The sequence below is a fragment of the Ananas comosus genome, linkage group 8, assembly GCF_001540865.1.
Source record: "Ananas comosus cultivar F153 linkage group 8, ASM154086v1, whole genome shotgun sequence".
Classification (NCBI taxonomy): Eukaryota; Viridiplantae; Streptophyta; class Magnoliopsida; order Poales; family Bromeliaceae; genus Ananas; species Ananas comosus.
In genome coordinates, this window is record NC_033628.1 from 13,790,125 (window position 1) to 13,803,749 (window position 13,625).

At 42.6% G+C, this 13,625-nt stretch overlaps 2 protein-coding genes across 2 annotated transcripts; one reads left to right on the forward strand and one right to left on the reverse strand.

Moving 5' to 3' along the window:
* LOC109714152 (probable serine/threonine-protein kinase PBL15) lies at positions 43–2,781 on the forward strand. Its single transcript, XM_020238613.1, has 5 exons — positions 43–702; positions 1,383–1,518; positions 1,637–1,773; positions 1,923–2,046; positions 2,167–2,781. The coding sequence occupies exons 1-5, from the start codon at positions 262–264 to the stop codon at positions 2,604–2,606; spliced, it is 1,278 nt and encodes a 425-aa protein (XP_020094202.1). The 5' UTR covers positions 43–261; the 3' UTR covers positions 2,607–2,781.
* On the reverse strand, positions 3,325–13,084 carry LOC109714150 (protein NUCLEAR FUSION DEFECTIVE 4). Its single transcript, XM_020238611.1, has 4 exons — positions 12,748–13,084; positions 4,972–5,564; positions 4,471–4,854; positions 3,325–3,990 (listed from the first exon to the last, which is right to left on the reverse strand). The coding sequence occupies exons 1-4, from the start codon at positions 13,054–13,056 to the stop codon at positions 3,498–3,500; spliced, it is 1,779 nt and encodes a 592-aa protein (XP_020094200.1). The 5' UTR covers positions 13,057–13,084; the 3' UTR covers positions 3,325–3,497.

The following is a 13,625-nucleotide window of genomic DNA, read 5'->3' on the forward strand; positions in this document are numbered from 1 at the left end:
GACAATCATTAAAAAAAAACGAAAAAGTGGAAAGGAGCATTGTTGTGGGAGAGTGGTTAGAGCAGTTAGAGGAATGTTAATGGAATGGTTAGCCCTCGTATATAGTAAGCACCATAGAACATACACCACATACCATGCGTGACTCTTAATTCTTAAACCCCCGCCTCCAATCCCCAATAATAATTCAAAGTAGCTAGGAAGTAGTATTCTTCCCTGACCATTCATTATATTAATTCCTCTTCTTGCGAATTCGCGAAAACCATGCCGAGACCGTGGAGGCCGATGATCGCCGCCAAGTGCTGCACGGTCGACGACGGGCAGGTGGCGGTCATCGGCAACCTGAGCCGCTGCCGCCCGACCCGATCGGAGTTCTCGAAGAAAGTAGCGGAGCTGACGTCGTTCCGCCGGCTGATGTCGCCGTCGGCCGAGCTGAGCAGCTCGTCGTCAGCTCGCTTCAACGAGGATTTATCGGCGGCGGCGGCCGCCGGCTATGGGATCGGGGCGGGGCTGTACGCGTTCCAGCTGTGCGAGCTTCGCGCCATCACGCACGACTTCTCGAGCAACTACCTCCTCGGGGAGGGAGGGTTCGGGACGGTGCATAAAGGATACATCGACGAGAAGATGCGGCCCGGGCTGAAGGCGCAGGCCGTCGCCGTCAAGCTCTTGGACATCGAGGGCCTCCAGGGCCACAGGGAGTGGCTGGTACGTACCTATATACTGATATACACCCACATCTCCCGCTTTCCTAATAATTTTCGCTCTAGGCTCTAGCTAGTGTGTGTGTGTATATATATATATATATATATATATATATATATATATGCATGCTTTCTTTCTTTCTTTTCTTTTCTTTTTTTTTTTTGGGTATGGGAGGGTACATGTATGTATGCTTGCATGTTAACTAATTAAGTAACGTATTTAATTAGTAATTGGATTTAGATATTTATTTAATTAAACGTGACACAGGCTTAGGGAATCATGACGATCGAACTTGGGCCCCAACTTGGCCCATGAGTAGCCAGTGGTTTATATGCGTCCCATTTGACCAGTTAAAGACTACACAAAGGCCCATTTTTTTCTCAAAATAATATTTACGGCCCATTTGGCATTTGCGAGTCAAAATACTTTACGTACAGCGAGAAATTATATGATAGAATACGTCGTGCAAATTATAGTCCACCCCAGCTTTTAATAATAATAGCAGTCGAGGGTCCTCAAAACAGCAGGGTCTAATTCTGGTTTGACCCCCTAATTAGCTAATTATAATTCTGCAGACTAGCTTGAGTTGAGTAATTAAACTATTTATTTATTTTAGCTCTTATTTAATTTCAAAACCAAACTTGTAAACACCATCGGCGGTGGCAATTAAATTGAGTGCGCAGGCGGAGGTGATACTCCTGGGACAGTTCAGGCACCCGCACTTGGTGAAGCTGATCGGCTACTGCTGCGAGGACGAGGAGCGCCTCCTCGTCTACGAATTCATGCCACGTGGCAGCCTCGAGAACCATCTCTTCCGGAGTACGTACATTAAACTCTAATAATTAACTTAATTAATAACAACTCTTCAGTTTTTAGTGAAATATTATTCTAATTAATAAATTTTGGTGGATTTGTTAATTTCCTTGATGCTTTCAAGGGATATCGACGGCGTTGTCGTGGGGAACGAGGCTGAAGATCGCAGTTGGAGCCGCAAAGGGTCTCGCCTTCTTGCACGGCGCGGAGAAGCCCGTTATATACCGCGATTTCAAAACCTCCAACATCCTCCTTGACTCTGTTAGCTTCATTAATCAACACTATTCCATCAATCATTCAGTTATTAGTTTGATCCGATATTATATTGTTTCCGAAAGGATTAATACATAGCTTCTCTTCCTTCTCCCTTCTTCCTTCCAGCTGATTATCATTATAATAACTTCCAACAGGACTTCACCGCGAAGCTCTCGGATTTCGGGCTCGCGAAGATGGGGCCTGAAGGGGAGGACACTCATGTTACTACCCGGGTGATGGGAACCCATGGTTATGCCGCACCGGAATACGTCATGACCGGTAATGATGCCGTTCGTTTACAATCTGATGGTTACACTAGTCTCTCTCGACGTGCACATGTTATATATGCATGGCAACCAACTCGGCGGTAACAGGTGTTTGATATTGATTTCCAAACAGGGCATCTAACAACGAGGAGCGATGTCTACGGCTACGGAGTGGTGCTTCTTGAACTGCTTACAGGAAGAAGGGCCATGGACAAGAGTCGAGGAAAGAGTGAAGAGAAGCTTGTGGATTGGGCCCGACCTTACTTGACCAGCAGCCGAAAACTTCGCTGCATCATGGACCCGAAGCTCGCGGGCCATTACTCCGTCAAGGGGGCCCGAGAGGTCGCCTCTCTGGCCCTCCAGTGCATTAGCCCGACCCCCAAGGACCGCCCGCGCATGTCGGCCGTCATCGATACCCTCCAAGGGCTTCAGCATCTCAAGGACATGGCAGTCAGCGTCGGCGCGTGGCCCACCACGCCGATTGTCGGACGCAATGCCATATCCGCAAAGTCTAAGATGGAGGGGGCCGCGAACGGCCGCCGCAGAGTTAGCGCGTCGGCGAAATTAGGTTGAGTTATGTGTATATATATATATATATATGTTCCTCGTAAGAAATGTTGCTGCAGCAGATCAGTAAGGTGTAGATATATTGAACTGCCTAAATTTAAGAGAGTGATTGGAGATGAAATATCGCGCGCTTCTTCGCCTGTACATATTATATATTTGAGAACTTGGTTTCATTTAGTAAGAATCATCACGTCACGTGTACTGCTGTTTGAATGGTTTCTAGCTTAGCTCCGGTCATTCATGCTGTCGGAAGCTCCCAATCTGGTCTTCCCACTAGTTAAGTTTAAACGAGATGTTGTCCTACTTAAATTTGTCGATCTATATCTTTTTTTCTTTTTTCTTTTTTTTTTGATTAAACAGAAAAACGTCCTATTTAAGAGAGTTCATAGTACAAGCCAGCTGTAGGAGGATCTGTATCATCCTGGTTAGTTAGTACGAGGAAACTAGTAACGCACGTGGTTTTTGTCGATCATCTGTTAAGCTCTCTAGATCTTCTCAACTTTCAAGCTATTTGTAATGCAGTAAAGTTCAAAGAGCTACCAAATTAAATAATCGTCCTCGGGGTGCGAGGAGATGGTGGTTCAAATCAGAGTCAGACCAAACCGGAGTTGATTGTAGCAATCAATACGAGTACTTACTTTTCGGTACATCATTTCTAGCAAGGGGACAAAAATGCATGCATTTAACGCAACATCTAATTCTGTGTTTCCTAGCCAGGTCAGTCTTTACTCGATACCAATAACATTTTTCAAATATTATCTTAATCAGTTTTGAAATAATCATTTTCCAATCTGATATGATCAATTATATACTTTAGCTATAGCTAGGTTCAGCTCATTTGCTTCTGATCTGAAATGATCCAAGAAATCGATCGACAAATTAATGAATTAGTCCTAATTAATCTCGATCACCGTCCACCAAAGCTCGCCTTCGCTCGGCCTCGTCGTACGCCGACTTCGTCCGGAAAAACAGAGCGACACTACAGAGAAACCCCAGCATCGTAATGCAGCCCAACATGAGGAATGTGTTGGCGTAGCACTTCTTCCCCATGCAAACTATCGTACTTAAGTCGCTCTTGAATAAAGCGTGCCAGAGTGTTGCTTGGCCGTTCGCGTCGTAGACCAGCGCCGCTATCTGGCCGTAGAGGAGGGAGCCTAAGGGGATGTTGGTGATGAGAATGTTGTGGTTGACCCCCACGCTTTCGGTGCCGAACAGCTCCGACGTGACCGTCACGGCCGCCGCAATGATGAAGCCGGAGCTCAGCCCCACGAGCGCTGTGCCGATCACCAGGGCGCATCCGGCGTCATCCAGCTCCGCTAGGAGAAAGAAGGCGACAGGCATCAGCACCACTGCAGCCGCGAGCCAGCCCGTCCTAGCAAAGTACAGCTTCCTGCGCGTGCGAATTATATAACCAACCGTTGATCTGTCTCTATTCCAGATGCAATATATATATATATATATATATATAGAGTTTGACTGGGCTACTATTAGTAGCAAAATCTCATTGTTGCTATCAGTTTTTTAGCCTTTGGATCAACTCTTTTCATTATTTCTAACCATTGGATTAAATACTATAATCCAGTGGAGACCACTCAACCCTAGAGGGACCACTCAACTCTAACCGACTAATATCAACCCACCCTACAATTTTTCATCCAAGGGTTAAAAATTTGATAGCAAAAAAAATGTTTTACTATTAATAGTATTCCAGCCTAATTCTATATATATATATATATATATATATATATATATATATATATATGCTTCGTGTTCAGGTGCTGTGCCGACAGGNTATATATATATATATATATATATATTGGTATATATTTATTTTTCAAATCTTGGATGAAGAAATAAAAAAACTGCTAACCCGCGTAGGAAATCGGGGGCGGCTGAGAGAAGGCGGCCGAAGAAGGAGCAGGAAGAGTAGACTGTGAGGAGCATGGTGACCTGAGAATCCCTCCCCAAGGACTCGGCGATCTGTCCCAGATTGTTGCTGTACACCAAGCCGACCGTGGGGCCGAAGAAGTAGGCCGCGTAGTACAGCCAGAAATCCACCCGCCTTATCAGCCTCCGCGCGCTGTGTTCCTCCCCCAGCACCGCCAGCCGATCCTTATTCAACACCATCCCACCGCAGCACCACCACCACCCCCTCTTCCCCCGCCGTGATGCTACTATCTCCCTCTCCTCCCCCACCGCTGCTGACACCGGGCCGTTGCCGACGCGGGTGCCAGCGTCCTCCCCGTCCATGTCTCTGTAAAAATATATATTAACTCGAGCATCAATTAATCAATTCTTTATTTCTTGATTAAGCGTCGTACCCACTTCGTACTTACACAAGTAGCTAGCTTGCTAGTGTGTGCATTAATACCTTTCGTCGCGGCCGATGGTGAGCTCCTTGGTGAGCTCATCGTCGGCGCGGTTGGGATTGAGAGAGAAGTCAGGGACATTGAGGCTTAAGGCGGAGTAGATGGTGCGGTGGGCCCAAGCGCGCGCGCACACCACGCCAGGGATGGCGAGAGGGAGGGCGAGGAGGGCGATGGCGCCCGCGAGGATGGCTGCAGAGACGACGGGGTCGTCCGCGGAGACGGAGTCAAGGAGGAGGAGGTACACGCCCGTGAGGAATGCGAGGAGGTGTAGGACGAGGAAGAGGCGGGTGTCGCCCTTGGCGGCGTCGGCAGGGAGGAGGACGAGGTCGTCGGGGGGCTGGCGGAGGATGGGGAGGAGAGCGGCGGTGGAGACGAGGAGAGGGAGGGTGGCGTTGAGGAGGAGGTAGGCAGAGGGGGAGCAGCCGCCGAGGGCGTCGGCCACGAGGGCGTAGATGGCGGCGCTGACGCCGTTGAAGCTGATGGAGAGGGAGAGGGCCAGGGAGCGGTTGAGGGGGAAGTTGCGGATGCACAGCACGAAGCACACCGTGTTGAACCAGCAGATGCTGCACCCCGCCAGAAGACACAGCAGAAATACCTGACAAAACATACCGACCACCAACGATGGATGATGATCTCTCGAGTACTATATCATTATAATTTAGCTCTTCTAAGTCTCGGATCCACCAATACTCTCTGCATGCATGCGACACATTAATTAATAACACAGTACTGTATAGGACAGCAGTGAAAAACCTTTCACAATTCCATTGTCAGCAGGCTTATTTGAGCGCGCGCGGAACTTCATTGATTTCTGCGAGCCCTACGTACATAATTAATTGGCTGCTCGGCATTCGATCCAGATTTTCACTCTAAACATTTAATTAGGAGTCAAAGCTAGCTAAAGTGAGAGCGGTAGTTGGCTGTTAATATATATATTAATTCAGAGTTATTATTAATTATAACCTGCGAATTCCAGGTACTTATCAGTCGAATATACTAATCTGGTTGGCATTGAATTTTATGAAAAAGTCCTCTTTCTCTTCGGTTTTACTCCTCGGCTACTCACTCCTCCCTGCACTTTTTAACTTAATAAAAAAAACATAGGTGAATATGGTAGTTAGGATAGCAATATAATAAAGTACGTTATTATTGAATTTCAGCTCGGAGTTAGATATTTATCTACAATTTGTGGCGAGATAGATAAGGTAGGAGCAGGCTCAGAGTCTTAGCAAAAAGGAAATGCAACCGTCTGATTCCTATTTCCAACTATGCAAAATATTTATACTATTAATAAATGAAACAGATAGCGTGCTATTTTTTCTCAAAAAAAAAAGAAACTATGCAAAATATTCACTTTTTGATTCGATGTTTGATTCAATGTTTGTAGTTGATTTTTTTTTTTTTTTTTATTCTTGAGAGGTTTCTGTTGTCTTATTCTATATAGACAAATTTATTAACTAAATGAATGTAACAGCCCAACAGGTTGCGTGCTACCTTTATATCACAAAAACGACGCAAGATATTATACGGCGTTACTTTCTTCGCTCGGACTCATCGGACGGTCGGTGGGGCCCGTCGAGTTTACCGCATTGGATACGAAAATAATTGAGAGATCCACAGATCCAGCGGCTGTTGTCCTACCACGTGGCACGTGGTGGACCAAAAGAGTGGGAAACTACAAATTCCAGTTCCTTCGTTTTCTCGAATACTGTTTCTTTTTGTTCTCTCAACAGTTCTAATCTTTTCTGCATGACACTACAATAAAAACGGTCTATAGCAACACTTTTAAATATAGATATATGTCAAAAAAGTACTGCTAGCTAAAATTATCGACACTTTTAAAAAATGTTGCTATATGTGGGGTCGCTAGGTATATAGTAACAGTTAAAGAGTGTCGCTATAATCTAAAAGAGTGCTGCTAATTTACCAACAACTTATTTAAGCATTTAGCAACCGCCGAAACTCTATCTCGTTGGTTGCGGTGGCGGAGGAGGACAACAGGAATGGCTCTTCGTCTAGAATTTCAGTGGATTGAGTGAAGAGTGAAGAAAATATGGTAATTGATTTTTCTTTTTTTTTTCCTTTCTATTTGTAATCGGGTCAAATGAACTGGGTGTCTGGGTGTGGTGGGTTGAGTAGAGTAATTTTTTATTTTTGGTTGGATTGGGCTTTATATTTAGGCATTAGTAGATGTTTCTTTAAATTTTAGCATAAATGGGACACTTACTCAAAAGTGTCCCAAACATGTGTCCCTATAACTTAATTCTGTTGTAGTGTCAACTCCTTTAGGCTGCGTTTTAGTTTGAAAACTAAATTTTAAAAAATAATTTTTATTATTTTCGAGAACAAAAATATTTCGGTATAAAATAGAATAATTGTAAATTTATGTTTGGATGTATTCGCCCATTCGGGAATATTTTAGTGGATATCCTTAGTAGAGTTTAAAAAATGTAGAATAATGTCTAAATATATTTTTAAAAATAAAATAATTAATCTATATAAGTGTATTTTATATAAAATTATTTATTATTTATAAAATTATTTCTATAGTAATTTATAATATAATATTTTATGTAACAATTTAATGTCAAATAGTATATTTATTTTACTATATATAATAATAATTTATTTTATATAATTTATTCATAATATATGTAGCAATATCCTTATTATTTTAATTAATAATAGTATAAATTTCAATACAAATTTTAAAAATATATAATGCATGAAAAAATAATTATTATATATAATACTTAATATAAAATAAAATAATTAAATATTAATATAGAAATAATAAAACTTAATAAAATAAATAATATATCAAATTTAATTAATTTATATTATATAATAAAATTTAAGTCTAAATATATTATCATAAAAATAATATTTATATTAATATATTTATTTATATATCCATTTATTTAATAAAATGAATAGAAGAACAAAGTTGTTCTTAGTTTTCCTATAAACAATTTTTAACGCCAGAACAAATCCAGAACAACCCGGCTTGACCGAAATAACCCGTTCTCTCTTATTCTTCTGTCAATCGTTTGGTTACAACTTGGGGAATATTCTGTACAGTCCCAAAATATACCGAGTATCAAACGCAACTTTAAGAATTCTTCTATAATCATTAAAGGGTGTACGTCTTACACTATATTTATTGAAAAATTCATCATCTCTCTTTAGATTTTTTTTTTTAACCAAGATTTTATTTGAATTTTAATTAGTGTGTGTTGATATCAAAATTGAGCCGACCTAACCCACGTATGAGCCAATAAGGACACGTGGTACACCAAGAGTCGGCAATAAGGCGCATGAAGGACAAGAGGCGGGAACGGTTGAAGATTGGGGCGTAACTTCCATGAGGAGTTAGTATAACTTCCACCATCATGGTTACAACCACTCCCCCCAACTACTTTCAACCAACTAATAATGTGGGCTATAAATAGTAACTTTGCTGCCTGCAATAGCGGTCTTTGCCCCTGCGCACAAAAGACCACCTTTATTTCCCTGCATCTTTCTTTCTCGCATTTACTGCTTTTCCTATGAGTAGTTCCTGTAACTTAGATCTTTGGAGTCTGTCTGTCCCATGGGTATCACTCCCTTATAGAATATACTTGGAGTCTATCTGCCTCATGGGCATCACTCCCTTGTAGAATATACTTGGAGTCTGTCTGCCCCACGGGCATCACTCCCTTATTCTTGTACTTTTTCATTTTCTATTCAATAGAAAGTTACGTTCGGCTATTCAGGCCGACCAGATTTTGTGTTGTGCTAGCCATTCGACTCATCTCCTGGCTTAATTTCCGACTTTTCCCGCATATTCGGCTCATCCAGCCGAACCAAAGAGTGAAAAGAGTTTTCGGACCCGGCTGATTCGATCCCTCATCAGCCGAATTGCTTGATCCAGTCGAATGGCGCAAACTTCGAGGGTCACTATCGGCAGCCGCTGATCACCCCGACGCGCTTCCCGAGGAGGATCTTTGATCGGGTCAAAGAGGACGGAATTCGGCTCCTAACAATTTTGGCACGCACGGTGGGACACATTTTTAGGTAAAATTATATTTTATATAAATTATGGCCGATGATAACGTCATGAATCTACGTAATAGGGTTGTTCCTAGAAATTCTGGGAGTGATCATCCTAGTGATTCAGACAATGCTGGCGAATGTCAAGCAGTTTTGCCAGTTGAAGGAGAAACTAGCGGACAGTCGACTCATTAAGAGCCGAGTCTAACTCAGGCACTCGGCCAAATGAGCCGAGTCCTGCAAACTTTAGATCAAAATATCCATCGAAGTACCGCTCGACTAGACGCGGTGCTGGCCGCTATCACGGCCTATAATGAAAATATTGATCGAATCAGACAATTATTTACCCAAAACGAACAACCTTATGGGGGGCAACAAGGGCCCCTAAATGTGCCGGTGCAACAAAATCCCGTCACGCCGGCGGTCTCACAGGCGCAACCGCAAATGGCACCTTTCCAGGTTGCTTACAGGCCGGCGAATATAAACGCCGGCCCTCAGTTGGAGATTGCATCGGATTTACCTCCTTTACCAGCTTTTCAACCCCAAAATGTAGGGATTAGGGCTGGGGGGCAGGCCCCTAATGAGATATGCAAGGAGCGAACCCTGCAATATAGAATTCTGGAGTTCCTCAAGGGCCAAATTCGGCTACAAGCTTCGCTGTATGCTCAGATTGGAAAGTCATTCGGAATACCTTCGGAGTAGGGGCTAGGCCGGATATGCGGTCTGTTTTTCGATCCCCGTATCCAACAAACATAGATACAGAGCATCCATATCCGGCAAACTGGATAATGCCGAAGTTCGACAAGTTCTCGGGCGATGAGACCGAGAATACGGTCGAGCATATAGCCCCGTTCACGGCCCAATGTAGAGAAGCGGCCGCTGACTCATTTTTGAAACTTCGATTATTTAACACGTCGTTAGCTAAAACGGCGTTTACTTGGTATACAAGTTTATCAGCCAATTCCGTCCAAGATTGGGACGAATTGGAAAGAAAATTTCATGAGCGATTCTATAGATTAGAGCCACAATTATCGGTCGCCGACTTGGCTTTATACTGACAAATATCAGGTGAAACGGTCGAAGAGTATTTGGACCGTTTCAAAATAGCTAAAACCCGGTGCTTTATGAGAATGCCAGAATCAGAGTTCGCAAAAATGGTGTTAAATGGTTTGCATTTTGAGATAAAAGACCATTTTGAAGATAAGTATTTTTCTAACCTATTTGATCTAGGTGTTCGAGTTGCCTAATACGAGCAATTTCAGAAGAAAAGTAAGGACGATCGGCTGCAATGAAGCCGATATAAAAATCAAAGCAAAGGTAAGGAGAAATCCTTGCTAGAAGAACAGTTGGTTCAAGAAAAACCGAGCAAATCGAGTGAAAGTGAAGAATCGGCTGATGGAGCCGAGATATAGCCACTTTCTTTAAGAAGAATTTCTTGATAGAAAAGCATTCGGTTCAAGAAGAGCCGAACTAATCGAATAAAAGTAAAGAATCGGCTGATGAAGCCGAGATATATGTGACTAGGATGATAAAGCGCCGTTTTCCTAAAGCCGACCAAGACCAGCGAAACTAAAGCTTAGGTCTCGGCTGTGCTTTTGAACAGTCGATTTGGCACCAATAGTCATCCGAATGTTCATTCGAAAGACTAGTGGGGGGGGCATTGTTGATACCAAAATTGAGTCGACCTAACCCACGTATGAGCCAATAAGGACACGTGGTATACCAGGAGTCGGCAATAAGGCGCCTGAAGGACAAGAAGGCGGGAACGGTTGAAGATTGGGGCGTAACTTCTATGAGGAGTTAGTATAACTTCCACGATCATGGTTACAACCACTCCTCCCAACTACTTTCAACTAACTAATAATGTGGGCTATAAATAGTAACTTTGATGCCTGTAATAGAGGTCTTTGCCCCTGCGCACAAAAGACCACCCTTATTTTTCTGCATCTTTCTTTCTCGCATTTACTGCTTTTTCCTATGAGTAGTTCCTGTAACTTAGATCTTTGGAGTCTGTCTGCCCCATGGGCATTACTCCCTTATAGAATATACTTGGAGTCTGTCTGCCCCATGGGCATCACTCCCTTATACAATATACTTGGAGTCTGTCTGCCCCACGGGCATCACTCTCTTATTCTTGTACTTTTTCATTTTCTATTCAATAGAAAGTCATGTTTGGCTATTCAGGCCGACCAGATTTTGTATTGTGCTAGCCATTCAACTCATCTCTTGGCTTAATTTCCGACTTTCCCCGCATATTCGGCTCATCCAGCCGAACCAAAGAGTGAAAAGAGTTTTCGGACCCGGCTAATTCGATCCCTCATCAGCCGAATTGCTTGATCCAGTCGAAGGGTGCAAACTTCGAGGATCACTATCCGCAGCCGCTCATCACCCCGACGCGCTTCCCGAGAAAGATCTTTGATCGGGTCAAAGGGGACGGAATTCGGCTCCTAACAGTGTGACTATATTAATGTCACTTCTCTTCAACTCGATAAATCCCAACTTCCTCGAGAAGGGAAAAAATGTATGGGCATCGTTCCCAGCATCGATGGGCGTCGCGTGGCCTGCGCGCCCGTCGCACGGCCGAAAACAAAAAGGAAAAGAAAAAAAAAATTACCTGTGTGGTTTTTTTTTTTTTTTTTTTTTTTTTAGAGAGAGAGAGAGAGAGAGAGAGAGGATGGGCCAAACGGCGCCCATGGGCATTGTCCCCAAACTATCAATGTGGGGTTGATGCGTATACAATTTTTGCCCATGTTTTTTTTTTTTGGTTTACGACCCCACGATCGGCACATGCAAATTGAATGTAATAATTGGAAAAAAAAATGTAATAATTGAGAACTTGTCTTTTCTTACGTACGTGCAGCTGAATTAATCAATTATTGATTTTCTTTTTTACATTTTGGAAAAGCGCATTGCTCTCCCAACTATTAACAGTGTTAAAATGCAACTAGTAACCTCCTTGCAAATCTCCAATCACAGACACCCACCAAAGAACACTATGCAGAACGTACATGTACTGATCTCCTCCCGAACTCAAACACAACACTCTACCGAAAGCAAAGTTCCACCCAATCATTAGAACGACAGTAGCTTTTACGTGAACGAGAAATGCTAGGTTTATAGTTCATTTTGCATTATAATCTTACAATTTCAATTATCTAAAGACCAAACTTGCTGTACTAGTCTAATCGTTTTCTGTAAAAAAATTTAAAAGTCATTAGATTGGAATTAATTTGTAAAGCTTACAACTTTTTCTAGTTGTAGACTTACCATTTTCGTGTACCTGAATTTGCTCTAGTAGAGTTAGTTATGAGCTGCGAACGAATCTTAAGCATGCAAAGTTATAAAATCCTTTCTTTTTCTTTTTTTTTTTTTTCCCTCGCTTTAGATTTGGAATATTTCTTTGTCTAGAAACTGAAAAGAGGTGAATGAATGTGCAGTATCTTTTCATTGCTTTCTCTTTCTGGTTAACCACGCAATACGACTTTGGAAAGAGAGAGAAAAAGAGAGAGAAAAGGAAAAAAAAAGAAAAAAAAAAAAGATTAATATTGCAGAACCGTTTCTAGAACAAGTGGTAAAAAATTTGATGGTTGATATTCGAGATTCCAAGTTCGAATCCTATTTAATTCACATTTTCAGTTAAATTTATTTCTAAATAAAATAAACAAAGCAGGTAGTTTGCTATCTATCCCAAAAAAAAAAAAAAAAAGTAATTGGAAGAAGCAGAGGAGGATCTAGGTAGTACTCACGGGGAGGTAGGGGAGGGATATTTTGTGGGTGATGAGCAGCCACTGGGTGGCGTAGGAGGCGAGGCCGAGGGCGGCGGCGAGGAGGAGGATGGCGTGGAGAGGGAGGTAGAGGAGGGCGAGGCCGGAGGACCAGCCCAAGGCCTTGCCGAGGTCGGAGGCGGTGGCCAGGTAGTTGAGCTGCACCTGCGATATCCCCATCGCCTCCTTCAGCGCCGACGAGTACGCCGAGAAGTCGAAGTTGGTACCCGTCAGCGCCTGTATCCACATCGTCGCCACCACCACCATCCACTTCCGCGACTGCCCCGCCATCCCCTCCCCTCCCCTTCTATCTCCTTCCCCTCCTTTTTTCCTTTTTTTTTTTTTTTTTTTTTTTTTTTACCCCCTTAATTAATTTAGTTTCCTTCTTCAGCTGATCGAGCACTTCATCCTAGCTCCCATATATACTATTTTTTTTTTTCTATTATATATATGATTGGTCAATTTTATTAATCTGTTTGGGTTGGGGATTGGGGAAATGGAAACGTGTGGCGGCAGTGGCCGAGGAATGCCCACCCAATCCCCTTTACTGAGTATTCATTGATTTCACCGACCCTTCCTAGAGAAAGTGGCAAAAGTTTTGATGGTTGGTATTCGAGATCCAAGTTCAAATCTTAATTGATTCACATTTCCAGCTAAATTTATTTTTAAATAAAATAAACGAAGCGGGTAGCATGCTATCTATCTATTAAAAAAAAAAAAAAGAATATTCATTGATTTCAATAGGTGATTGCATCACCGACCGTCTCCGACGCAAGTGGTCAAAGACTTAATAATTAGTATCCAAAATTTTAAATTCAAGTGCTAATTGATTTATATTTTTAAGCAAATCTATTTTTTGA

What these genes read in the sequence shown, in the direction of transcription:
- LOC109714152 (XM_020238613.1), top strand. Translation starts at nt 262, where the DNA reads ATGCCGAGACCGTGGAGGCCGATGATCGCCGCCAAGTGCTGCACGGTC. An exon ending in CGAGAACCATCTCTTCCGGA is followed by an intron (nt 1,519 to 1,636) that starts GTACGTACATTA and finishes GATGCTTTCAAG; the next exon opens with GGATATCGACGGCGTTGTCG. An exon ending in CCAACATCCTCCTTGACTCT is followed by an intron (nt 1,774 to 1,922) that starts GTTAGCTTCATT and finishes AACTTCCAACAG; the next exon opens with GACTTCACCGCGAAGCTCTC.
- LOC109714150 (XM_020238611.1), bottom strand. Translation starts at nt 13,056, where the DNA reads ATGGCGGGGCAGTCGCGGAAGTGGATGGTGGTGGTGGCGACGATGTGG. An exon ending in TATCCCTCCCCTACCTCCCC is followed by an intron (nt 5,565 to 12,747) that starts GTGAGTACTACC and finishes ATGTTTTGTCAG; the next exon opens with GTATTTCTGCTGTGTCTTCT. An exon ending in ACCATCGGCCGCGACGAAAG is followed by an intron (nt 4,855 to 4,971) that starts GTATTAATGCAC and finishes ATATTTTTACAG; the next exon opens with AGACATGGACGGGGAGGACG.